Here is a 26,705-nt window from a genome sequence, read left to right as displayed (position 1 = left end):
CCCGACAGACCGTTATTATGTAAAAAAAATGTCCACCAAATCTGAGCACAGGGATCGATTCCTGAGGTCATTCTGCACCTCTGGACCAATTTAAAAAAAATCCCTATTCCTCCTAGGGGAATCTTGATTTGAAGTTTTTGACTTAAAATTTAAAAGGGGCTCAGATAGCCGTAGCGGAAAACGCGCAGCTATTGAGCATGACCATGCTGAGGGTCGTGGGTTCGAATCCCACCGGTCGAGGATCTTTTCGTAAAGGAAATTTTCTCGATTCCCTGGGCATAGAGTATCTTCGTACCTGCCACACGATACACAAATGCAAAAATGGTCAATTGGCAAAGAAAGCTCTCAGTTAATAACTGTGAAAGTGCTCATACGAACACTAAGCTGAGAAGCAGGCTCTGACCCAGTTGGGACGTAAGGCCAGGAAGAAGAAGACTTAAAATTTCAATATAATGCATATTAAAATTTTGCAATAGCGCTGACAAAACCTACAAAAATGCTCAAAAAGTTGGATAAACTGTTCTCAACTAGTATCAAATTGTTGCTGTTGTTATAATTAGAAATGTTCACAACTGACTTAGCTTTTTCTAAAAAATTGGCCCAGATGTGCAGAATGAGCGCAGGAATCGATCCCTGTGCTCAGATTTGATGGACATTTTTTTACGTAATGACGGTCTGTCGGGGCACCGTGGATGGAAGATAGAAGCATGTGATAGACACAACTATACAAAATACGCGGATATGGACGGGTCTGGGATCGAACCCATAACCTTAAGCTTATGAAGCAAAAGTGGCAGTTATTAGACCACCAACCTCTTAAATGGATGTTACCTAAATGGATTCTTGAAAGCATTCTAAGAACTGGAACACTAAAATATTAGTAGAACTAACATGCTAAAAAAAGGGATGATTCACAAATTTCATAACGCAGAAAATGGCCAATTTTGACACCCGCTTCATAACGCTTTTTGTAAGAAAATTCAACATTTTTTTATTAACTATCCCCATCAGCATTATGAAATTTGTGATTGGGCCCAAAGGATTGTGATACGCACACTTACTGAAGTAACGTTACTGACAAGTACTCTCCATTTTGAAAAGCATTTTCAACCACTTTTCTGTGTATTACCCTCTAAATGGTGGCATCGTGTCTCGTCTATATACTTTTCCGGTGATCAAACTGTAGAACTGAATTTCTATATTTACATTGCATTTATAGAGTTTGTAGGGTAGATATGAGGGTAGGTAGTAAGATTCAGCATTCTACTCTTTACAAGTCTTTACCAGTTTTGCGTTTCTTCCTACGTTTGTACAGTGATTAAAAGCGTTTTTCGGCGATAGACGCATCATTTTTGCAAAGTCGAACTTTAAAAATCAACATCAATGGATAACAAGCACGGTGCAGAATTTCTTTTCCGATTTAATTTTACGCCAAATAAATTGTTGTTCTCCCTTTACACTAAACCAAATGGAACCTTTTTGTTAAACCAAAAATACTCATCTTCTGTTCTACTAGTATATAGATTTTGCTTGATAATTAAAAAAAACACTATGTTGCTTTATCATTTCACTCTGCGCGAAAAAAGAAGCACATCAAACATGGTTTCCCCGTTTTTTCGGCGTTGGACTCGTATCTTTTCCCCCCGGAACAAAAAGAAATGTTCTCACCAAATAGAATTCATATTTACCGCTATTTCCGCCACGCGGCCGAGGCCACCTTGCCGTCGTCCAGCGGATTGCCGTTGGCGCCCAACTTGGGGAAGTTGTTCTCCATGTAGTGCGACTGGAAGTGCTCGGTCAGATCGTCCCGCACCAGAACCTGCTTGCACACCTGGCAAACCTCCAGCTGCGGCACGGAGGATTTGCCACCTTTCGGACCGCCGCCACTCTTCGGCCGGTTCTTGGCATCCTGACAGTAAACTAGGTACAGTTCCTAACAGAGAGGGAGTTTTATTTCGTGAACGTTCAAATGAGAATTGAGTTACCCTACCTGCTGTTTGGTAATGTTGGGCAACAGGGCCACCAGTTCGGGGAAGATTTCGGCGAACCTGTCTCCTAAGGCAACCTTGCAGTGTTCGTAGTACGGGGCCGGATTGTACATGCCGTCGCGGAACATCTGCGAAATGGTGCGGAACTCGGTCAGCGCTTCCGGCTTCTTCAGCGCCCGCTGGAAGTGGGTCACTAGGTTCTGCAATGGGGGAAAGACAGACAGGGAATTGTTTAGCCTCACTAGCGCCAATAACTCAATATAAGGCTTTGACGACTTTGTTTCACTCGTTTGCTCAAAATTTTGACTCACTAGGCTATTTCCTAAACATTCAACGTGGATTAGTTGCACCTTCAAATTCATTTAGGTACAAAAAAATGGATACCGGTGACCAACTCGTATACATGGATGTATCATGTACATGTACATTATCAGTGATGCCTGCTAAAATTCCAATATAACTCGAATGTATTGGTGTAAAAATATACGAATAAGCATATATTAAGTCTTGGATCTCATGTGAAACATTTTTGAATTACAATAATCACATTTTAAGTAAGAATCCTGAAGAGAATTCTGAGATCAATCTAAAGAGAATCCTGAGAGGAATCTGGTGAGATCCTGAGAGGATTCTGAAGAGAATCCCGAGAGGATTCCGTTGAGAATTCTGAGAGGAATCTAATGAGAATCCTAAGAGGATTCCGATGAGAATCCTGAGAGGATTTTGATAAGAATCCTGAGACGATTCTGATGATAATCCTGAGAGGATTTTGATGAGAATCATGAGAGGATTCTGAAGAGAATCCCGAGAGGACTCTGAAGAAAATTCTGAGATTCATCTAAAGAGAATCCTGAGAGGAATCTGATGAGAATCCCGAGAGGAATTTAATGAGAATCCTGAGAGGATTTTGATGAGAATACCGAGAGGATTCTAAAGAGAATTCTGAGATTCATCTAAAGAGAATCCTAAGATGAATCTGAAGAGAATTCTGAGATTCATCCAAAGAGAATCCCGAGAGGAATCTGTTGAGAATCCTGAGAGGATTCTGATGAGAATCCCCAGAGGATTCTGATGAGAATGCTGAGAGGAATTTAAAGGGAATCCTAAGAGGATTCCGATGAGAATCCTGAGAGGATTTTGATAAGAATCCTGAGATGATGATTTGATGAGAATCATGAAAGGATTCTGAAGAGAATCCCGAGAGGACTCTGAAGAGAATTCTGAGATTCATCTAAAGAGAATCCTGAGAGGAATCTGATGAGAATCCTAAGAGGATTCTGATGAGAATCCCAAGTGGATTCTGATGAGAATCTCGAGAGAAATCTGATGAGAACCCTGTGGGGATCCTGATGAGAATCCTGAAAGGGATCTGATGAGAATCCTGAGAGGATTCTGATGAGAATTCTGTAAGGAATCTGATGAGAATCCCGAGAGGAATTTAATGAGAATCCTGAGAGGATTTTGATGAGAATCCTGAGAGGATTCTGATGAGAATTCTGAGAGGAGTCTGATGAGAATCCCGAAAGGAATTTAATGAGAATCCTGAGAGGATTTAATTCTGAAATTAATCTAAAGAGAATCCTAAGATGAATCTGAAGAGAATCCCGAGAGGAATTTAATAAGAGGATCCTGAGAGGATTTCGATGAGAATCCTGAGAGGATTCTGAAGAGAATCCCGAGAGGATTCTGATGAGAATTCTGAGAGGAATCTAAAGAGAATCCTAAGAGGATTCTGATGAGAATCCTGAGAGGATTTTGATAAGAATCCTGAGATAATTCTGATGATAATTCTGAGAGGATTTTGATGGGAATCATGAGAGGATTCTGAAGAGAATCCCGAGAGGACTCTGAAGAGAATTCTGAGATTCATCTAAAGAGAATCCTGAGAGGATTCTGATGAGAATCCCAAGTGGATTCTGATGAGAATCTCGAGAGAACTCTGATGAGAACCCTGTGGGGATCCTAATGAGAATCCTGAAAGGGATCTGATGAGAATCCTGAGAGGATTCTGATGAGAATCCTGAAAGGAATCTGATGAGAATCCTGAGAAGATTTTAATGAGAATCCTGAGGAGATTCTGATGATTCTGAAGAGGATTCTGATGAGAATCCTGAGAGGATTCTGAAGAGAATCCTGAGAGGATTCTGAAGAGAATCCTGAGAGGATTCTGAAGAGAATCCTGAGAATTTTGATGACAATCCTGAGAGGATGATGAAAATCCTTAGCGGAATCGGATGAAATTTCTAAGAGGATTCTCATGAGAATCATAAGAGAATTTTGATGAGGATTCTGATGAGTATTTTGAGAGAATCTTTCTGGGAATAATATAAGGATTTCTCTTTTCAAAAGGACCTATGTAACAATGAGAGATTCTCTCCTTTTCGCTCTTTTTCGATTATACCAGTGCAATACTAAAGCTTTTGGAAAGTTTTTCGCTAAAGTTAAAAATATAATGTCCTATCGTTTCACACACAAAAATAAACGCAACAGAAAAGTTCAATATGGCTCAGTTTCCGCGTAACAACTCAAAATGGCCAATCCTCAGATCGTGGACTCTGAGAAAATTCGATTTGAATATTATTCACCACACGCAAAAAAATTGTGCGGTCAAAATTACCATTTTAGGGGGTTAACTTAAGCGCTTGAGCCGGCAATTTTCAGCAGATCAGAAATGCGCTTGATTTTACCATGTCTGTAGTCAAAATCAGATTGGTGGAAATGATTTCTGTCGAATGAACCAGTAATGTGGTGGGATGTACCGTAACATGGTAAAATGGGCTGAAATTCCATGGTAATTTTAAGAATGGGCGTAGTCAGCTAAAATAGTTATTTTTACCACAGATTTACTATTACTACACGCTAATAATCGATTTAATTCTCAAAACTGACAAAAATGTGGAAAAAATGATGAATTTTATTAGCGTGCTTGGCCCAAGGCTAGGCCTTTTCGGTTTTCAATGAATGAGCAAGATAGAGTCATTGGCCTCTCACCATGCTATCTGCGCTAAGGCCAATGACAGTTTGTGAAATTTTCCAATTGTAGGCCCTCTTGATGGAGCGAGAACCGATCATTGGCCGTTTCGAGCAGGGAAGCAATGAATGATTAGGAAAACAAGCGATTATTGGTCGTTTTGAAATTCGAGTTTATAATGGTAAGTTTTATGATTATGTTGACAATGTTTGCAAAGGTTGTGGGTGTTGGGAGATGCTATCGAATGGTATCAAACCCCGATTTGTTAATAATTTGATCATTGGCCCTTTAGAATTGTTACGCGAGAGTTATTCAATTTTTTAAGGTGCAACTAATCCCCTGCACAAAACCGTTGAAATTTTCAGGATGTTTCTAGGGAGTCAAAAGTTGAAAGAATGCAATAAATTCATCCACGCTTTTTAAGAAATAACGGAGAAATTCCAAACCAATTACCTGATTCCTTTTGCTGGCGTTGGACGGGGCCACGTAGCTGTACGCTCCCGGCAGAATGTTGTAGCTCTCGCCGCTCGAGCTGGTGAAGGTCAAGTTGTTGATGTTCCTGGCCACTGAGTTCAAGGTCACGTTGCTGAAACCGGGCGGAGGGGCAGGAACTTTTCTGATACCGTTGTTGTTATTGTTGTTGTTATTACCACTACTGCTATTATTTACACTGACATTCTCGAACCCCGGGGGACCACGTTTCGGTGCGCTGCCACCTCCGCCGAGATTTGCTAAAGCAAAGTCCGTAATTTGCTGACCGCCAAGCACCGGGAAATTGTCCGACAATGAAGCAGACTCATTCTCCTTATTGGGTTTGTTCTTGTCCTTTCCCTTGCTTTGCTTCGTTTGACCTTGGTCGTTATTGTTCTTCTTGTCAGTGGTCTTTCCGGTGGTGGCTCCGGAAGTATCCCCGCCTCCGCCAGATTTCTTCCCGGTCAACGCATTCAAGTTCACAAAGTTGCTCTCGTCCTTCAGGTTCGGCGCCGGAACTGGTTTCTTCTTGGAAGACACGTTTGCGGAGCTGCCATTTCCACCGCCACTGCCGGAAAAGGACGACGAGTTCACCTTGTTGGCCACTATCCACTGGGCCGATTTTGGCGCTTTACCATCGCCTAATGTGGGGAACGCCTTGGTCGAGTTCACACTGGGCACCACGTTCTGAGTGGCTTTTTTCGTCTCCTTAGGGGGCGCTACGGTAGCCACCTTGGACACCGCGCTGGACATCGATACGTAACCGTCCACCAGGGACCGATGCTTGGCCGAGATGGCATTCAGGTTGACCATCCCGTTGCTCGTGGTGTCGGTGTCCTCCATGTCGGAGTAGAGATCCACCTTCTTGTTGCTTGATTTGCTGGTTCCTGATGAAAAGGGAGAACATATTAAGTGTTTTTTTTCTAATACCTACGACTAATTACGGTAGATTATTGACAAAGAAAACTCTAAGTTAATATTTGTAGAACAACTCGTAAGAATACTAAGCTGAGAAGCAGGCTCTATCTCAGTGGGGAGGTAACGCCAGAGAAATAGAAGAAAACGTTGATCTTAAACATTATGCAATAAGGATTAAGCAATGAAGTTAGGAAACAAATGATCTAAAATTTTCATTGACGAAAAATCCTGTAAAAGTTGGAAGAATAATTCCAGGGAAGACTGTGAGATTCTGTTCAAATTCTTGCAATTTAAGCGTGGAATGTCAGATTGAACAACACAAGAAATATTTTTTTCAGGAATCCTTATAATAAGTTGATTTTTTTAAGGAAAATTCTTTGAGTCGTTCCTCAAGATGTCAATAGAAAAATTCATGGATGAATGCTTTGGAGAATTGAGAATTTGATAGAATTGCCAGAAGAAGCCCTGATAGACTAGATGAATCCATGGGGTAATTCCAAAAGAAATCCTTGACTTTTTAACGCTCATGGTATCCTCGGTGCGGAGTCAAATTCGGAGGCCTTTCTAAATAGGGGTGTATACTAGGGTCTTTCTAAAAATCTTTGTGGGATTTTTCGTGACGTTACGCCAAATATTACTATGTGTAGGGTCAGGCGGGGCAAGATGAGCACCCTAAGGATAAGCGCGATTTAAGCCTACTTAAACGTTCTTATTTTGGTAAAATTGGTAACCATCCTTTTCTTTTACATTATTACTTTGACCTCCAACCATTAAAAGTCTTAAAAAGTGATAAATAGTTTTTCAAATAACACGTTAAAAAATAGCTTTTTTATCATCGGTCAAAAAAACTGCGGGGTAAGATGGGCACCCCCATAAAAAGATGCAATTTACTAAAGAAAACTATTATTTTTCAATGCTTGCAATATCCCAAGATATTATCTTTAATATCTGATAATATTTATCTTCAACTAGTGGGCCCGGCAAACTTCGTCTTGCCATCAAGTAGGCTGTTGAAAAACGCTATGGATCGTCCCATACAAAATGACAGATCCGTTCACGCTCGTTTTTCCAACTTTCCCGGTGAATATCCTGGGATTTTTATACACACAAACACGTCGGAACACTTGACGAACAAAACGGAAAAATAATCATTTAAATCGATTGACCCGTTCGGAAGCCATTTCGTGACATACAAACACCACTCCATTTTTATTTATATAGACTAGCTTAGTTTTTAAAACTTTTATCAAAAAAATAAATACCTTCTCAAAAATTGCTAAGATTTTACTTAAAAAACGATTAAATTTGTTGTTTGTTTATAAATTTTTTAGAAAAATTGTTGTGTGCAAAGAAAGTACCGTAAGTCAAGCCTACAGCTAAATGTGGTTCTAATATTTCACACTTTTACTTAATTTTGAACATGGTGCTCATCTTGCCCCAAGAGTGTAAATTTATTATAATAATCAAAACAATTGAAATATTTTTAAAATTTGATAAAAGTTTTGCTCCTGATTATCTACAGAAGATTATTCTATAACTATACGGCCAAAAACGTATGAATTAATTTGTTTACGCAACAAAAATATCACTTTTAAATGAACAAATCTTATATGAAAAGGTAAATTTTTGGGCTTCTATGTATTTTTGACAATATTTACGTTGTGCTGCTGATTTTTTAGCTGAAATTTATGGCCATCATATCAATTTCATGATATTCATCAGAACCCCAAATAATTTATTGAAAAAAATCGGTAGAAACGACACAAACTAGGGGTGCCCATCTTTCCCCGGGTGCTCATCTTGCCCCACATTCCCCTATTCAACGATTTCCTGAGAACGAAATTTAGGTGTTCGCTCTAAGTTTCCTTCAGTTAATAATTTGAAGATTTCTTCATTGAGTGATATCTCCACAAATTTCACATGAATCCCTCCCAGATTTTATTTCAGGATACCTTGAAGAATTTATCCAGACTTGTTTTTTTTTCAAAGATACCGTCAGAAATTATTCCAGGAATTTCTTCAAAGATTCATCTCTCAAAGAAGTCATCTTTTGGGAACTCATCCAGCGATTCTAGCATATAATTTTTCAGAGAATCCTTTGGCATTTTTTTGAATTTCCTCTTCCTTTTTTCAATGTTTCCTTTAGGATTTTTCCAACAGATTCTTCCAAAAAACGATAAAGAAAAATTCTTGACAGAATATCTGAAAACTTTTTGAAGAGACTCTTGAAGTAATTTTAGGGTCAATTTTAGGAATTCAAGCAGAACTCAATAGGATGAATTTATGCGTAATCCTAGCAAAATCCCAGATAAAATGTATTACTGTGAAACCTCTATGACTCGATATCGACTCATGGATCCATACTAGAAACAAAATTTCATGATGATAATAAATCTTAGAGCTGTTTAGTAGAAAACCTACGTGTAGGTATTCGACAAAAACTCCCCACCACGAAGTGATAAAATCGTCCGTAAATACGTGTTCTACTATTCTGCAGTAAAAACTTCATAAATTCTTTCAGGAATCTTTTTGAATTTCATTTAAAAAAAGGAATCACCGGGATAACTTCCTTAAACAATTTCAGAAGAAATCTTAAGAGGTTTCACAAGAGATTTTCTAGGAAATTTTAGGAGGAATGCTTGTAGAACAACTTTCCAGAGTTTTTCTTGGGAAGATTTCTGGAAGAACTTTTTTAGAAATTCCTGAATGGATTTGTTATGGTAGTTAACAGTTTTGTTGACACAAGCCTGAACAGATCCATTATGATATTTAGCCAGGGCTTTTGTGGGTTTTCGATAAAAATATTTCTAAATGGTTTCTGGAGAGCAACTCAAACAAGTATACTATAGTTACGTCAAATATAACCTACCTGGCAAAGCCGGGAAATCTGCGACGTTGTTCGCCTTCTTCGCACCACCACCGGTGGACCCACTCGGTGGTCGATTTGACACGTGAATCATCATACTGGTACTCGGTTTGGACGATCCTTGACCTCCCTGGCCCCTTCCTGACCCGGAAACACCTCCACTGCTGCTGCTGCTGCTGCTCGTCATCGGTTGACTAGGTTTCAACAGGGAACTAGCGGTAATCTTACTACTAAAGCCTTCATTGATGCTGGCCGATCCTGGTCCATCCCCGCCCTCTGATCCGAGGGCGGGGAAGTTTTCTTTCGTCCTGGCCAAACCAGCGGCACCGAACACTCGCTGTCGTATCGAAACGTTGTTTGGTCGGAATACGGGATTTCCGCCTGTGCCGCCTAAAGACGGAAAGTCCTGCTCACTATTAGCGTCTATCTTTTTGGGCGGATGCTGCGTCACCATCGAATCGTTAATCAACGTATCGAAATCTCTCTGAGTATCGTAGCCTCCGCGATTTCCGCCGCCACCACCTCCACGATCACTATTTCCCCCACCACGGTTTCTACCACCACCTGGACCACTTCCTGAGGGTCCCGAACCGGGATGCCCTCCACCACCCTCCCGATGCCCCCGTGGCGCATAACTGAATTCCAACTCTAAAGTCCTCGTTTGTTTGTTGGCCAACTTGTTCATGCTCTTCCCGTGGGCCGAAGCCCGATGCGCACGCAAATCAATCTCCGATCGGAACACCGCCGTAAACTGTTCCTGTTCACAGTCGCCTTCCTCGCACAGGTAGTGCTCCTGTCGGAAGTGATCCCGCAACGAGTCATAGTCACTGTGAAGGAATTCGAAAGAAGATTTGAGAAGCACGTTAATCCACTTACTTAAATCGTAATAAATCATCTCCCCCATTTCGACAACGACGTGCTGAGCTCACGCCTTGCTTCGAGATCGTTAAATTCAATCAGTGGTGCTCAACCTGCGGTCCTGGAAGGCTAGAAATGCCGCCCGCGGAGCGCTTTTGGAAAGAGAAAGTTTCAAATAATATTCCATCATTTTATTTAATACCGTAAAACAGGGTATCTTTTATAGCAAACTGTATAACATGATTCCTGTAAATCATTTCAGCAAATCAAATAAAAAAGTAAAGACACTTCATGACAAAGCTTTGGAGTCGAGAGCACTTAAGGCTTTATGTTCAAAAATTGATGAGTTTTTAGCATTTTTTGAAATCTAATCTACGATCACTAGCGTAGAAGTTTAAATTATAGCAATAGTCTCAATTATGGCCATAAGGGGAACAAAAAGATATTTTCTCTTATTGTTACACTAGAATATAAAGACTAGTATTCGCAGGAATGAAAAACCTTACTATTTGTTTTTTTTTTATGATAACTACACAACATTACAACATTAATGCAGTGACTTTGGTTCATCGAGTTCAAATGCATATGCATATGTACATTTTTAGGAAAACGGAATAGGCTACTGCGGCCGGCAGCTATGAAGATCGCGATATGGCCCGCAGTATACTTCAGGTTGAGCACCACTGATTTAAATGGACACCACGTTGGGCGCAGAGCGAGGGTGTGTCGTGTGCACTCGCCGACAGCGTTTTTTTTTCGTGTAAACGTGAAAACGCTGCCAACAAAATTGCATCGTGTTTTGTTGGTCGCACGATTTGATAAACCCCCTCCATTCCCGTTCCCCACTTACCCGTAGAAGTAGTTGGCCCCGTCCGCATCACAAAAGTGGCAAAAGAAGTGCTCCTTCCGCAGATGTCGAAACAGTTCGTCCTTGTCCAGGAACCGTTTGTCGCAGTACTCGCACAGGGGATGACCCCGATGGCCGACGTTGTCCGGATCGCCAACCCGCCGATGGATGGCCAGGTCCTGCCGACTGTAACACCGGCGCTCCGATGAGAAGATCTTCAGGTGCTCGGTACAGATGTCGCAGTAGAACAGTTCGTGCCGTTTACGGACGTGTTCCCGCAGGATGTCGAACTTGGAGAAGTTCTTCTCGTCGCACCTGGAAAGAAACACCGCGGCCACGGCAAAATCAAGCGAAACCGTTAGATGGTGGCGGTTGGGCGGATATGATTGGGGACGGTGATGGACGTTGTCGTCGGACTGCATTGGTTTTGCGCACTAAAGAAGAAGAAATTTCACGCGACACGATCCACTTTTCTCGAGCGAAAGATGGGAAATACTGGCAAACGAGTTGATGCATTTTGATGCACTTTGTGGCGTGCTGGTTTGGGGATTTTTTTACAAAGTTTTTTGTAGAAGCGAAAAATAGGTGAGAAAGTACAGTGGCGCGCATAATTTTAAATACACTCGTTGAAATGATTTCTGTTGAAACACAGCTTGGTAAATATACCTTCATAGCTGCTTATCTGCCTTTTCAATGCTCAGGGCAGCAAGTTAATTTGCTTCATACTAACTTGCGGAAATTGACTCACAATAAGACTCGCTCATTGATTCGCAAAGCAAGTGCAACGGCCGAATTGTATTTAATGAGTGCTCTCCAGGATATTTCTCAATTCAGTACCCTGATAGCTCTACTTGTTTTTCCTCATCTAGAAACCCTTCTGCAATGGGTTTGGTCTTAACCGACTCTAGTCACCTTTGTAGTCAACTGGTTACTCACGCTGATTTTGATTCTGATCATGTCCCTGTTACATTTCAAATATCCCATGAAGCGATTCTCATTCCTATCAGCTCCACATTCAATTATTTTCGAGCCGACTGAAATACATATGAAACATATCGATAGTAATCTTGATGCTAATGTTTCTTTGCAAATAAAACTTGATATTGACAATGCTCTTGAGACTTTAACAAAGTCCCGTGGGCATTGCACTACCTAAATCTTGATTGTTGGAAATAACCGGAATATAAAGTTTGAACGGCAGAAAGAAATTTATTGAACTAGCTTGTGTGGAGACTTGAACAGGAATGAACTTTAGGAAAACTTCGGTTGCTAGGGAGACCATCAGTCTCCAAGGAGGTCATCACTGCGTTACCGATTTACTCCAACACCCCCCTGAATCGGTAAGTCCTAGGAGGGTCCTCAGTTCGCAGAAACATCTAGGTTCCAGGGCTTGGTGAACGTGTCCGCTATCTGGTTTGCGGTACCAATTGCTTCAATTTGAAATTGTCTTTGAGCCACATGATCGCGTAGAAAATGGTGTTTCACATCAATGTGCTTCACACGCTTGCCTGCAGTATTTTTGTTGCCATCGCAATGCGCCCAAGGTCGGACTTGCTTCAGGTCTTCGAGGATTCCATGCAGCCATAGCCCTTCGGAGGCCGCGGCGCTTAAAGCTGCATACTCAGCTTCACACGACGACACTGCAACGGTTTGTTTCTTGCGGCTGGCCCAGGATACGCTGTTCCCAAACACCTTAAAGACATAACCGCTCACGGAATTCCTGTACCTAGCATCTAATGCCCAGTCGGCGTCCACATACCCGACCAGTGCCTCAGCGTCGTCGTTCGTCTTGTACTGGAGATGTAGCTTCTTCGTACCCTTCACATAAAGGACCACTCGCTTCAACACTTGCCATCAGGTTGAACTTGGAAACGCCCCAGGTATCCAACCGCATAAAATATGTCGGGTCGTACACACAGCATCGTGCACTGCCAAGCAATTGACGGTACGGATGCGACACAGGATTTGAAGCTCGTGCGAGCAGAAAACAGCCTTTCTCTATCGGAATCTTGACGAGATTGCTGCCTTGCATCCCAAACTTCGTCGGCACACAGCAGCATCTTGCGTCAGGCACATATATCCGGTAGCGTGATCGTATCGGATCTTGATTCCGAGAAAATGATTAACAACGCCGCAATCCGTCATCTTCTTCTTGGAAAGAGCACGCTTTATCTCCTTTATAAGGTCTAGCCGATCGCCAGCGATGGACAAATCGTCTACGTAGATGATGATGTATAAACACCCCACCCCCATCTCCTCGATCGTCGATCGTAGTATACAGACAGTAGTCATGCAGGGAACGGGTAAAGCCGAAATTCAGAAGAAGGTCGTTCAGCTTGTTGTTCCAACAGCGAGGGCTTTGCTCGAGTCCATACAGCGATCGCTTCAGCTTGCCAACGATGGTATGAGGTATTGGGATATGCCGTAGATCGGATTATTAATTAAGAACAACTGTTCTGTTCAAAGGTTGGGAACGATCTAACTCATACATTTATTTAACGTCAAATTACAACTATTTTATGGCTTGCTGGTTCATTAAGCGCCTACTCTTCAACACTCCTCCTCGATTGTTGAACTCCTACTGCGTCACGGAATCTTGCCAGCTTCTGTGGTGCCAGCGGCTTGGTCAGCATATCCGCTACCATCTGATCGGTGGGGCAGTAGCGGACGTCGATGAGATTGTCTTCGTGCAGCTTGCGGACAGAGTGGTATTTTGTGTCCACATGCTTCGAACGGTTGTTGATCTTCGTTGACTCCAACTGTTTGATACAGGACTGGTTATCTTCGTGTACCAGCACCGGGGTTGGGACATCAACGGAGAAATCTTGGAGCATCCGGACGATCCACGTAAGCTCCTGACAGCACTCGGCGAGCGCCACGAATTCGGCTTCGGTACTGCTGAGTGCCACGCACGTCTGCTTGCGCGAACCCCAGTATATTGATCCGCCGCCGAACAGGAACACGTATCCGGAGTTTGATTTGCGACTGGCTGCATCGCTTGCCCAGTCTGCGTCCACATATACCTCCAAACCGGAATCCTCGGCCTTCAGCGTGAGCTTGTGGTCCATCGTCGACTTCAGATAGCGTAGGACACGCTTGGCCTCCGTCCAATCGGCTTGAGATGGTGCACTTACTGAACGTCCCAGAATGGCTACGGGTGCAGCGATGTCCGGTCGAGTGTTTACCGCCACGTACAACAGATTTCCTACCAAACTTGCGTATTGGTCGTTGTTCGGTAACATTTTCTTCTCCTCCTTCTGTTTTAAATGGCCAGGATCCAGGGGATACTTCGATGGCTTCGCTTCATCCATTCCGAACCTCTGCAGCACCTTTTGTATGTAAGCCTTCTGGTTGAGTGTGAAAGCCTTACCATCACGTTGCACTTGGATTCCGAGAAAATGCCGGATGTTGCCCAACGAAGAAACGGTGAAGTGCTTGTTCAGGTCCCGCATCAAGCCCAACCGTCGATCTTCTTGTTATAGATGCATCCGGCTTGCCTGAGTCCGTACAGGCCTTTCTGCAAACTGCATCCCTGTCTTGCGCTTCATATCCGGTCGGTTGCTTCATGTAAACTGCCTCCTCTAGTTCTCCATGAAGATAAGCAGTTTTGGCGTCGGCGTGTTTCAGCATGCCCCGTTGGCCGGCAACTGTCAGCAACGTCCTGAAGGTGACTTGGCGGACTACGGGCGCGAATACTTCATCGAAGTCCGTCCCGTACTTCTGAGAAAATCCTTGGGCTACTAATCGGGCTTTGTAGCGCACGATGTTTCCGTCCTCGTCCAGTTTTCGCTTGAAAATCCATTACGACCCGACGACTTTGCAGTTGGCGGGCAAAGTGGTCAGCGTCCAGGTGCGGTTCTCGGCGTGTGACTTGATCTCGTCGTCCATTGCTGCAATCCACTGTTCCGCTTCAGGACCCTCGATTGCTTCCTTGTAGGTCCTCGGCTCCGGGATCGCTTTTCGCACCATACCAGTCGTTTCCCGGTACCGCAGGGGCGCCATCCCCTTCGTGCTGCGGCTTGACCTCCGAGGTATTACAACTTCATCTTCTTCTACTTCACAGGTCGAATCATACAGGCTGGAATCGGAATCCGCCGGCGTAGCCTCCTCCTCAAAAGTACCTTCGTCATCGTTGTCATCTTCAACTTCTTCATTTGCATCGAGTGTGTCTTGCGGTATTACCGACTCGTACCCCACGGTTGTCGGAGATGGTTGACTTCGCTGGCTGACTGCTTCTTCTTCTTCGACGAATCTTGCATCACGGCTGATCACGACTTCGTTCGTAGCTTGATCGATGAACCGGAAGACTTTGTGGTGATCCGAGTAACCGACAAACGTTAGCTTGATTGCTTTCGGTTCCAGCTTCGTCTGCTTGACTTTGGGGTTGACGGACGCTGCACATCCGAACCTCTTGAGATTTCCGTAGTCTGGTTTCTTGCCGAACCAAAGTTCGTGTGGAGTCTTCTCTACCGACCGAAAAGGCAGCATGTTCTGCAAATGCACCGCTGTGTTGACCGCTTCTGCCCAGAAACGGTAGCCCATCTTCGCATCGAGCAGCATGCAGCGCGCCATCTCCACGATCGTCCGGTTCTTGCACTCCGCTACTCCATTCTGCTGCAGTGTGTAGCTTGTCGTGTATTGCGGGACGATTCCGTTCGCCCTGTAGAACTTGCCCAGCCGCTTCGCCTTATACTCGCCTCCCTGATCGGAGCGAATATTCACGGGATTCCTTCCGAAACGATTCCTGACCATGTTGACATACTCCTCAATTTTCTCCACGGCCTCTGACTTGCGCTTTAGAAAATATACCATGGTGTACCGACTGTAGTCGTCGATCATCGTGAGGAAGTATCTTGATCCACCTGACGACGTCGTGTTCATTGGACCGCAGATGTCCGTGTGAACGATGTCCAGAACCTTTGATGATTGTCGTGCGGCCTTCTTGGGAAATGGTTGCCTTGGTAACTTCCCCTCCGCACAGCATTCGCACGGACGCTGGATGTTGCACTTGCGCATGGCCACTCCTGTAGCCAAATCCTCTCGCACCACTCGCTGGATCGCTTCAGGATCTCGATGGCCAAGCCTTCGGTGCCACACGTGGACACAATCCTTCGGATGGTTCGCAGCTGCCACTTGCATACCTTGCTCCTTGACGACCTTCAGGTAGAACAAACCGCCGACCTTGCGCGCTACAGCGGCTACCACTCCTCTGCACTTGATGACGCATCCTTGGGCCCGCGAAAAATGCACGTCTGCACCCTTCGCCAGTAATCTGCTCACCGAAATCAAGTTGGACTCCAGTTCGGGGACGTAGTAAACATCCGACAGGGTAACCTCGTGTTCTTCGCCTTGGTTGTCACAGCATAGCAGCTTTCCGGAACCGATTCCCTTCACGTGCGTCTGGTTGCCGTCCGCCAGGGTGATGGATGTCCCCGGGCAGCTCCGCATCTCTTCAAAAAACGTTCGGTCTGCGCACATGTGGGATGTCGCGCCCGAATCCACTACCCACGCCTTGGATGGTTTTCGTCGATCGCAGCCTGCCATGAACGCATACGATGACAGCTTGCCAATTTTCGCACTTTTACCTCTTGCAGCTGGCTTCGGTTTTCTTCCGCCGTTCGGTTGATTGCTGACTTCACGCTCGGACTTCGCTAGGGGACATTCACGCTTCAGGTGGCCCGGCTTGCTGCACCGGTGGCAAATCACGCTTCGCTTCTCCCCGACCGCTCGCAGCATCACTTCTCCGTTCGCTTCTGAGCTTCGTCGAGCAGCTTCCGTTTCACCAGTTCTATCGTCAGTTCTTCATCGGACCTGCTCTCCAGCGCCGTCGTGAGCGTGTCGAAACTCTCCGGCATGCTCTTCAGCACCAACGCGACTTGAAGGCTTGATTCCAGCTCCACGTTTCACTGACCGTCTTGCAGTTTCGGATGAGAGGTTGTTGGCTGTCGTCGACAAGTAGGGCAATCGTGGCTCGAGCTCTTGCATCTCCGTCCTTCCAGGCATCCGTCAGGGGGTTTGGGGCGGCCTCCGTGACATGCTTCCAAAAGTTCTACCGGATGAGCAGCATCTCGACCTTGAATCTCCAACTCTCGTAGCCTCCGCTCCGTAGCTTCTCAACCGCAAACATGCTTCCGTCCATTTCTTCTTTTGAAAAAAGCTTCAATTCTTCAGTGGGAAAAAACGGCTGCCCATAACCTATTGGGATATGCCGTAGATCGGATTATTAATTAAGAACAACTGTTCTGTACAAAGGTTGGGAACGATCTAACTCATACATTTATTTAACGTCAAATTACAACTATTTCATGGCTTGCTGGTTCATCAAGCGCCTACTCTTCAACATGAGGTGCAGTGACTCCTTCGGGTATGGCCATGTAGACATTCAAGCTCACCGTACAGCAATGCGGTCTTCACATAGAGTTGGATAACGTGCATCCTTTGGTGGGTTGCTACAGCAGGAGCGGCACGTATCGTGACCAACTTTGCTACGGGAGAAAATATTTCGTTGTAGTCGACAACGGGCTTCTGCTGGAACCCCTTCGCTACCAAGCGCGCCTTGTAACTGGTTCGGCTTGATTCGGAAGACCCACTTCTAGTTGAGCGGAATTATATCAGGAACGTTTCGGACTTTATCGGGGAGCCTGCGCTGATGTTCGCTGCGCCTCGGAGTTTCCATTTCGATGTTTGGACCACGGTCTAGTTGCGAAGGAAGCGCTCCGGTCGCTTCAACGCCGTCCGTTAAGGAGCATCTTCCGATCATGAAAGCCACCGCCTTACCTTCAGATGCAGCGTGAGCTTCAGCGTGCCCATCCTTCTTCAGTTTGACACGACATTCCTTGGCCTTGTGCCCTTCTCCTGGCAGCGGTTGCTCTTTCCGGTAAACTTACCAGCCTGTTGCTCCGATCCGTGGAATGCTGCATGTTTCCTGGGATAGGAATCCGCTCCTCAGCAAGAAGACGCTCTCAAACAACATCCAAGTTTCAGATTTTCCTCACTCAGATTCTCTAGCGCCGTAACTAACGGATCGAACGACTCGGGAAGGGTAGCAAACAGCTGGGACACGATATCGTTTTGTTCAAGCTTCCAAGGTTTTCATGTGATCTTTAACGGACGATCCTTCTACCATCCGCAGCTTCGCAAGTTGCACTTGACGAACGTTTGCGACGAGAGGATTTCTTAACGTAGACAGTTTCAAGGCTTTTCCAAATTTCCTTGGATTTCCTTGTCCCTCAACAGATCCAGCAGATCGGCATGGATGAATGAGATGAGCAGGCTGCTTCCGCCGGAGAATCGTTCTTGATGACATCCAAAAGCTTCACGGACTTCAAATATTTCTCCACCGGTACCCAAGAACAACGGGATCCCGTGGACCGCATCCTTGCGTGAGTCACCCATAACGTCTTGAGGGTTGGAAATAATCGGAACACAAAGTTTGAATAGCAGAAAGAAATTTATGGAACTAGCTTGAGTGGAGGCTTGAACACGAATGAAAAATTGCTCCGGTATTTATTTACAGGGCTGTTACAAAAATCTTGAAATCGTATCCGCGAACATCGCGACTTCAGAAATCCGATCCGCGCCTAGAAACATCATCTTCTTCTTCTTTCTGGCGATACGTCCCCACTGGGACAGAGCCTGCTTCTCAGCTTAGTGTTCTTATGAGCACTTCCACAGTTATTAACTGAGAGCTTACTATGCCAATGACCATTTTTGCATGCGTATATCTAGAAACCTCAATCCGCGCCAAAAAAAACCTGTTTCATTGACTTCTTTACTATTCTTTATAAAAAATAATGCGTAAACGTGCATGATCAAAAACTAGTTTTTATTAGTACTTAAAATGATTATTTTCGCCTTATCTTAAAGTATCTACCATTGAGCAAGACAAGTTGTAGAAAAATCGTATAATTCGAGTTTTACATCGAATATAGTTGCAAACTAGGCCTCCTATCTGCTCGTAGTGACACTACCATTTATCAAATTGCACGATTTTCAACAACAAAATATATTAAAATGTTGATGACAATTAAATTTCGAGTGATATTGTTGATCGTATTCATCAATATCACTCGAAACTTAATTGTCATCAACATTTTAATATGTTTTGTTGTAGAAAATCGTGCAAAATAATTAATGGTAGTGTCTACAAGCAGAGAGGAGGCCTAGTTTGCAACTATACTTAACACAATTCGATATGATCTTTGCATACAATGGGAGATGCAAAATGAAGTTATTTTCTCTCTTCTAAGTTCACACTATATTTTAAGTGGTGATGTTGTCGAGAGCGAAAAGATTGCCATTAATAAGATTAGGTCGCCAATACTGTATTTTATCATGAAATACATGGATAGGCAAACACCATCATATTGTTTTAGAAAATAATGTTGCAAAATATATTGTTTTATTTATGAGATTTGGCCAGTAAAACAATAAGTTTGAAATTCATGCCATTCATTGTATGAAAACTGTTTTTATTTTTATAAAATTCAAGTCCTCATATTCAATAAATTTGAGGTAAAAAGACTTAAGCTTGTTGTGATAATTTTATATTTTTAACAAATTTGTTTTTATGATAATTATTATATTTTTTCAGTAATATTCATTAGTCATTCGTAGTACATTGGACTATACATTTAAAACTCTTTCGACGTTTTACACAAAATGTTCAACTCTACAGGTCCAGATCTGAGCCATCTATAAATTAATTTTGATGTAATTTTAACAAGACCTTATTAATATATTAAAACAAATAAAATTCAAAATTTGAATCCATCCAGCCTTGTGGGAAAAGGTGAACGGAAATAGCACCGAGGAATACGAAGTTGACTCAACTAATTGAAAAGTTTTGACCACTGCTGCCACCGCTCATTGATATCCTCCGGTATCTGTTCATCCCACTCCGTACCTTTAGCCCAAATGTCTTGCAACAGGATCTTTCCATGTACGAGGAAGAAAGCGATAAACCCGAGAGGGTCGAACAAACTCATCACAATCCTGGCGATCTCTCGCTTAGTGGGGATGTGATCTTCGACGAGTGCAAATCATCTCTCTTTCCGAATGTGTACACGAAGACGTCTTCGGATGGAATCCACTGCATGCCTAGCAGTGATTCCAGTTTTCCCCCCGCTCTAGGTCCAGGTTTTTCGGTTCTACTTCACATGCGGCACTGATTCCCTTAAGAACAGGTGCTTCGTTAGACAAGAAATGACGCAGTGTGAATCCAGCCTTGGAGTGGACCAACTTTACCTCGTTGACGACCTCGATCGCTTCCTGGACTGTCATAAAGCTGTCAAGGTAATCGTCCACATAGTGCTTGTTTTGGATAGCTGCTGCTGCTCGGGGGTATTCGTTGGAGAACTCCTCCGCGTTCAGGTTCTTGATGTACTGCGCTGATGCTGGGGAGCAGGTCGAACCAAATGTGGCGACGTCCATCACATACACTCGGTGTGGATCGCACGGGTTGTTGCGGAACAGAAACCGTTGAGATTGGCTATCCGGTGCGCGCATCTTTATCTGATGGAACATCTCCATAATATCTCCGCACACCACGACAGGAAACTGACGAAACTGACGAAGTACTTGAGGAAGAGGGGAAAGCAAGTCCGGCCCCTTGAGCATCTTGGAATTGAAAGAAACGTTGTTCACTTTGGCCGCTGCATCCCAGATTAGTCGCAACTTCCCGGGTTTTCTGGGATTCGTAACAACGCCCAGCGGGAGGTACCACACTTGATCAGCTGGTACTGAGGTTAGTTCCGCCAAGCTTGCTTTGTGGGCGTATCCTTTATGCTCGTATTCTGCGATCTGTTCTCGCACTCTTCGCTGCAACTCCGGATCCTTCTGCAGCTTCCGTTCTAGAGCTTCCAGCCGACGAACAGCCATGGGGTAGCTATCGGGAAAGTTTGGTTTGTCTGTTCTCTAAAGCAGCCCGGTTTCGTACCCACTTCCAGAAGGCACACGATGCGTTGTGTCCCTCAGCAGCTGTCTGGCACGCTTATCTTCCTCCGACTCTGTAGCCTCAAGTGGATGTAAAACGGTTGCGGCCTCCAGGGTAAAGTAGTCACGAAGCTGCTCGTTCAATTCCCGATCCGGATCCGATACAGCTCCGACGTGAAAGCTAACAATTGCAGTTTGAGGCGACTGGCCGGGTACGCAACCGTAGATGGTCCACCCTAGTCTACATTTCGCCCCGATTGGATCTTTCGGTCCCCCTTCTCGCAGCTTTAACGGAACGCACAATCTAAGATTGTCCAGCCCTATCAATAACTTAGGTTAGACTAATTCGTAGTCCTCCAGGGGGAGGCCACGAAGATGAGGAAACCGATTGGCCAGTTCTCCGTATTTGAGAGATTGAGAAGGTAGGACAAGTCGGCTTACGGTACGAGCATCGACTAATCTGTGTCGGTTGCCGTTGCCCTTGCCAGCAATTTCAATTTGGACACGGTGGGATTTCGTCTCCTTCCGTTTCACATTTCCAGTCCATTGGAGAGTTAGTGGCTCTAGCTGACCTCTGGCTCCGAGCTGCTTAGCGACTGATTCCTCCAACAGAGTGTAAGAGGAGCCTTCATCGATGAAGGCGAATATTGGTTGAGATGAACTGCCACTGAAGAGAACGACGGGGACAATGCGAAAGAGCGGCCATTTCAGGTCCTCCGATAGCACGTGACTTGCTGACATCCCTACGTTTTCAGGGGAGGAAGAGGAGGTGTGTAGTAGAGTGTTATGCTTTTGTCTACATCCTTCGACACCACATCCATTCCAGGAACGGCATGGCCATTTGCCGTGACTGTTCAGGCACGTTCGGCATAAACCCTTCAGCTGGACCAGTTTCCAGCGTTCGTCTAAAGTCGCACCTTTGAACTGATGGCAATCCGCCACTCGATGTCCATTCCGACCGCACGCTGCACACGGCTTGCCCATTTTGACGGGAGCAAAAGAATTCGGCCCACCGTTTGCAACAGATGCTGGCCCATCGGAAGACGAAAAAGGCATTCGCTCACCGGAATGTGCGTAAATGTTACCGGTTTCTCTGGATTTCTGCTTTTCGTCTTTCGCTGTTGTCCTTTCACCTGGAAGCTCGAAAGACACCTCACTTGCGGCCGTTACCAGCCCGGCCATGAAGTCCCCGAAGGTTTCGAGGGTCGCCGGAAGGTTTTTGTTTTTGTAGATTGCCCAGTCAATCCGCATGGAACCAGGGAGTTTCTCTACAAGTTCCTGCATCAATGCCGGATTCGAAAGATGATTTAGCTGGCTCGCTGCTTTAGATGGTTCGAAGGACGGGGAAGGTCTGACACGACCGTAAGCGCTCTAATATCAGGGTACTCGATTGCTGGGTGTGCGAGATCTTCTAGTGGATCGTGATCGGCAAGTTGTTGATCTCCATTGTCGTCGTCCCCCAGAGATCCTCTTGATCCTCCAGCATTGTTCTGAAAATTCAGCCACTTATTCACTCTTTCGTTCGAGTCCTGAATTGAACTACTTCTGCTACTCGTCGACGCCGCCTCCCGGATGAGGGCCTGGCGTTTTTCAAGCGACTCCTTTCTGATCTGCATCTTTTTTCGCTTCAGGTCCAGCTCTTCCTGTAATTTTCGTTCGCGCATCTTGCTCTCCTCTTCCGCTAGTCGCCGCTTTTCATCTAGCCGACGTTCCTCTTCGGCTAGCTGCCGCCATCTTATGTCCTCCTGCTCCTGTAGGGCTTCTTCTTGTACCCGCTGCTCTTCCGCGACGAGTTTCAACTCTTCCTCTAACAGCTTGGCGCGGACACTGGAAGTCACACTCTTCGGTGGAGCGGGAAGTGTTCTGCCCTTCTTCGAAGCCGTCGTAGAACCTCCCTTCGAAGTTTTCTTCTTATACTTATCGTCGCCGGGCACTTGCAGCGCACCTCCGGCAGAAGGCCCCTGTCTGGCCACGCACTTCTTGCAAACATACCTGACGTCGGGATGTTTAACGCTACCATCTACTCCAGCACAACCGAAGTGCTCCCACAGTCTGCAGACACTGCACTGGACCATCTCGCTCTCCGCCGTATCAGGACGGTCGCATGACTGGCAGTTCCGTGAGGCGTCGGGGTTTTGGGGATCCTGATACTCCATTCTTGCAACCACAAATTTCTTGAAGTTTGTGGGGTTAGGGTGCACCAACTCTCGACAGCAAACACAGGATTAGGTGGGTTTAGCTTCAAGCTACAATGAATTCATTTTATTAGGTCTCTGCATGTTAGGTTTTCTAAATAAGGTGAATTTACTTACAAATTTGGTTACCGCTATCAATTTCAAGAATGGGTCGTGTTTGAATTATGTGGTAGATACAGTATCAACCGAACAATCCTGATTTAGACATATCGTTCATTAAACATAATTTTTCGATTTGCAGCAAAGGTATATAGTGTTACTTATAGTCTATTATTAGATATAATTCACGCTTCTCGAAATAGTGTTTTACTATTAATAAAGATTCTAGTTCACTATAATTCACTTGGATGATAATCTCCTAGTCACAGGCACAAGATGACGAAGGGTTTTTTCTTCTTCTATCCACTAATCGCCTGTCATTTCTCTCCCGATATCACTCATCATCTACGCTGTCATCGATCAACATAGCGCTGTGATTGTTAAGGTTGTCGAAACGAATGGTCTTGTCGGCACAAGAACCAAACACCCGTTTGAGCTGAAAACCTAATCGATTGATCACCACCAGCTAGTGACCAATCGATTAGGCTTTCAGCTTAAACGGATGTTTGTTTCTCCAGATCCGTGCTCTTGAAAATTTGAAGTTTGGCTTTGATTCATCTTCACCTTAAGTTAAATGAAAGTGTTTGTTTTCTCTTATAAGCAGGTGAAATAAACTCACCTGTAAAAAATCTTAGCTGCTACAGGACATGAAATGTAATATGCTGTTAACAAAATGTTAATAAAGGCTTAATTAAACTTTGCCAAAGTACCGTTTTGATTCATATTACGGACACTTAAGGCCCCAATGAAGTATAACCCCAGGAAGCATATAAAAAAAAACAAACTGTATTATTCCTCGGTGCTATCGAGCCTTCAAAACACTTAACTTTTGAATGGTGGGTGAAGATTTTATTTCTGATACATGAATAGTTTTAAATAAATGGAAATGTGTGGACATTTTATGATTCTTATTCCGGACGCTTCCTTACTTTTGCCCCATATTCCGGACGCTTTGATTAAAATTCCGGACAGCTCATGAAAATCATAATAACACAAGTCATATCATTATTTGGAATTGGCAAAATTACTAAAGAGGCGTCTAAGGCAGTTGAGTATTATAAATTTTCATAGATATCTATAGCGAAATTTTGATAAAAATGAACCTCAAAAGTGTGAACTTTTGAACGGCAAAAATTGAAACATTTCATGTGAAATGTTTCCCATACAAAGTAGAGTGTCTGGAATAAGAAGCTGTCCGTAATATGAATCAAAACGGTAGGAAGATAACGTTGCCTAACACAGAACACCAATGCATGAGGCCTTTTCTGTTCGTCTTGAAATCCCGACATTTTTTATCAGGATCTTAGATTAGCAGTAGGGGCCTTCCTTAGCCGAGTGGTTAGAGTCCGCAGCTACAAAGCAAAGTCATGCTGAAAGTGTCTGGGTTCGTTTCCCAGTCGGCCCAGGATCTTTTCGTAATGGAGTTTCCTTGACTTCCTTGGACTTAGAGTATCATCGTAGCTGTCACACGATATACGATTGCAAAAATGCAAGCTTTGGCGAAGAAAGCTCTCAGTTAATAACTGTGGAAGTGCTCATAAGAACACTAAGCTGAGAAGCAGGCTCTGTTCCAGTGAGGACGTTAATGCTTACAAGTAGAAGATCAGCAAAAATATTTTCAACTTTTACCAACACCACATTGTGGACATATTTCATATTGAATGGATCAGTAACAAGTACCTACATATTAGTAATCTGCACTTATTTGTCGAAGACACCAACCTTCTAACTCTACAGGGTATTGAGATATTCGTTGAATGGATGATATCTCGCTTAATTTAAGATCTCGTTTTAGGGCGATTTGTAACCAAGTCTGTAGTTTGTTGTTACTGAACAAATAAAATTTAATAAAATTATCCATTTAATGGATTTACGCGTTATTTAACAATGCTACAATTAAGAGAAGATCCACCTCTATCTCCCAGTTTTGATAGTTTTTATCCTTATCCATTAGAGATAGATTAGATAGATTAGAAGTAGATTAGAGTACCTTTTAATTTTATTCTACTTTTTAGATTCTCTGTTGAGATTCTGCTCAGTGGATTCGAATACATCAAAAAGAGCTTGTTCATTAACTTGCTTAAAAACAACTAGCTACACACACGGTTACTAATGGCTTTTATGTCGAGGTATGGCCAATTTTGATACCCCAAGACAATTCGGAATGGCTCCGGAACCACTTAGACTATGTTCCTCGGACCACAAACCAGAAGGCTTTTTCGGGAAGCTCTAAAAATTTCAACAAAATCCACAAGAACCAAAAGTTATGCAGATTTTAGTGTGCTTTTCAACATGTGAAAAGTATGTTGGATCGATAAAGGTTAACCAAAATATATACACACATTTTCACAAATTAATAGTCCTGCAAGGGTCTCCAATTCCCTGATTAATTCGCAATTCCTCACTGAAAACCTGAAGCTAAATTATTCATAAGACCTTTCATATGGAACAATTTTGTGAAAAATATGAAATTCATTTGAATACAAGTCTAACAACAAATAGCGTAAAACTCAAACACACCTGAGTTCTGAATTAAAAACAAAAGAAAATAATTAAGAAATAAATTGATACGACCCAAAACTGATGTGAGTCACTGTACGCAACATCTCCAATTTTGTTTCACAATTCCGCTCCCCATAGCTCTGCCTTTACTCAATGCTACGAAATTCCTTTCCTGTATGTGATTTTGCGATGTTGTCCTTCGTTACTACCATATTAGAAAGCAGAGCGTTTCGTTTTCGGACTCACCTGGGACACTTATTGTCCAGCAACTCGAAGAACGCCTGCTGCACGTCCCCATCCGTGAAGCAGATCCGATACTTTTTATCGTACAGCCCGGACCGATTCTTCACGTCCAGCTCCTTGTAGGGGGCGAGCGTTTTGGAAAAGATGACCTTGGCCAAATCCCGTCGACAGATCGGACAATCATTCTGCCTGCACAGCACCCGAATCCGGGTCGAGCACTCGAAGCAACACAGATGGTCACACTCGCCAATGGCGTAGAACTGGATCGGCTTGAAGCAGACCACACAAACGGAATCATTGCACGGTTCCGACGATTCGGACGGCGAAGAATGCTTGACGTTGCTTCCGGTGCTACTGTTGAGGGCACTTCCGGCGCTGCTGCTGTTGCTATTATTATGTTGCTGATGATGATGATGATGATGGTGACGGTGGCGATTGTTGTGATGTCTTCCTCCACCTCCACCACGGTTCTCGCGATGATGGCTTTGGTGATAACTGGCCATAGTTCCGAATACCAGAACGGTGCTTCGAGTGTTTCTTCTTCCTGGTTTTTTCTCCCTTTCTCGGAAAAGGTTCGAGACTTTGCCTCACTTCGCACCACTGATTTTTCCCGATTTAACGACTCAAACTCGTACCGCACTATCCGAAATCGAAACGATTACACTTCGAGAGTTGAAACGCACGGTTTTTTTCTGGGAATTATACTATTAATCCGGAGGATTTTGGCAGGCTGAAACGTAGCGAAATTTTAAAGCACGACGACGACCACAAGACGACCACGACGAATGTGGAGGGTTGAAGATTGACGTACACG

At 44.0% G+C, this 26,705-nt stretch overlaps 1 protein-coding gene across 1 annotated transcript; it reads right to left on the bottom strand.

Annotated features, from left to right (window-relative positions):
- Nucleotides 1–1,085: 1,085 nt before the first annotated feature.
- Nucleotides 1,086–26,705, bottom strand: LOC5578223 (E3 ubiquitin-protein ligase ZNF598). Its single transcript, XM_021839974.1, has 6 exons — nt 25,895–26,705; nt 10,923–11,234; nt 9,218–10,041; nt 5,413–6,317; nt 1,991–2,188; nt 1,086–1,933 (listed from the first exon to the last, which is right to left on the bottom strand). Exons 1-6 carry the CDS (start codon nt 26,392–26,394, stop codon nt 1,691–1,693), a joined length of 2,982 nt encoding a protein of 993 aa, XP_021695666.1. The 5' UTR covers nt 26,395–26,705; the 3' UTR covers nt 1,086–1,690.

Source organism: Aedes aegypti, chromosome 2 (assembly GCF_002204515.2).
Source record: "Aedes aegypti strain LVP_AGWG chromosome 2, AaegL5.0 Primary Assembly, whole genome shotgun sequence".
NCBI classification, from domain to species: domain Eukaryota; kingdom Metazoa; phylum Arthropoda; class Insecta; order Diptera; family Culicidae; genus Aedes; species Aedes aegypti.
The sequence above is the reverse complement of the archived record's forward strand: the minus strand, read 5'-3'. Positions and strand labels throughout refer to the sequence as shown.

What these genes read in the sequence shown, in the direction of transcription:
- LOC5578223 (XM_021839974.1), bottom strand. Translation starts at nt 26,394, where the DNA reads ATGGCCAGTTATCACCAAAGCCATCATCGCGAGAACCGTGGTGGAGGT. An exon ending in AGATTTCCCGGCTTTGCCAG is followed by an intron (nt 6,318 to 9,217) that starts GTAGGTTATATT and finishes CCTTTTCATCAG; the next exon opens with GAACCAGCAAATCAAGCAAC. An exon ending in CCAACATTACCAAACAGCAG is followed by an intron (nt 1,934 to 1,990) that starts GTAGGGTAACTC and finishes CCTCTCTGTTAG; the next exon opens with GAACTGTACCTAGTTTACTG.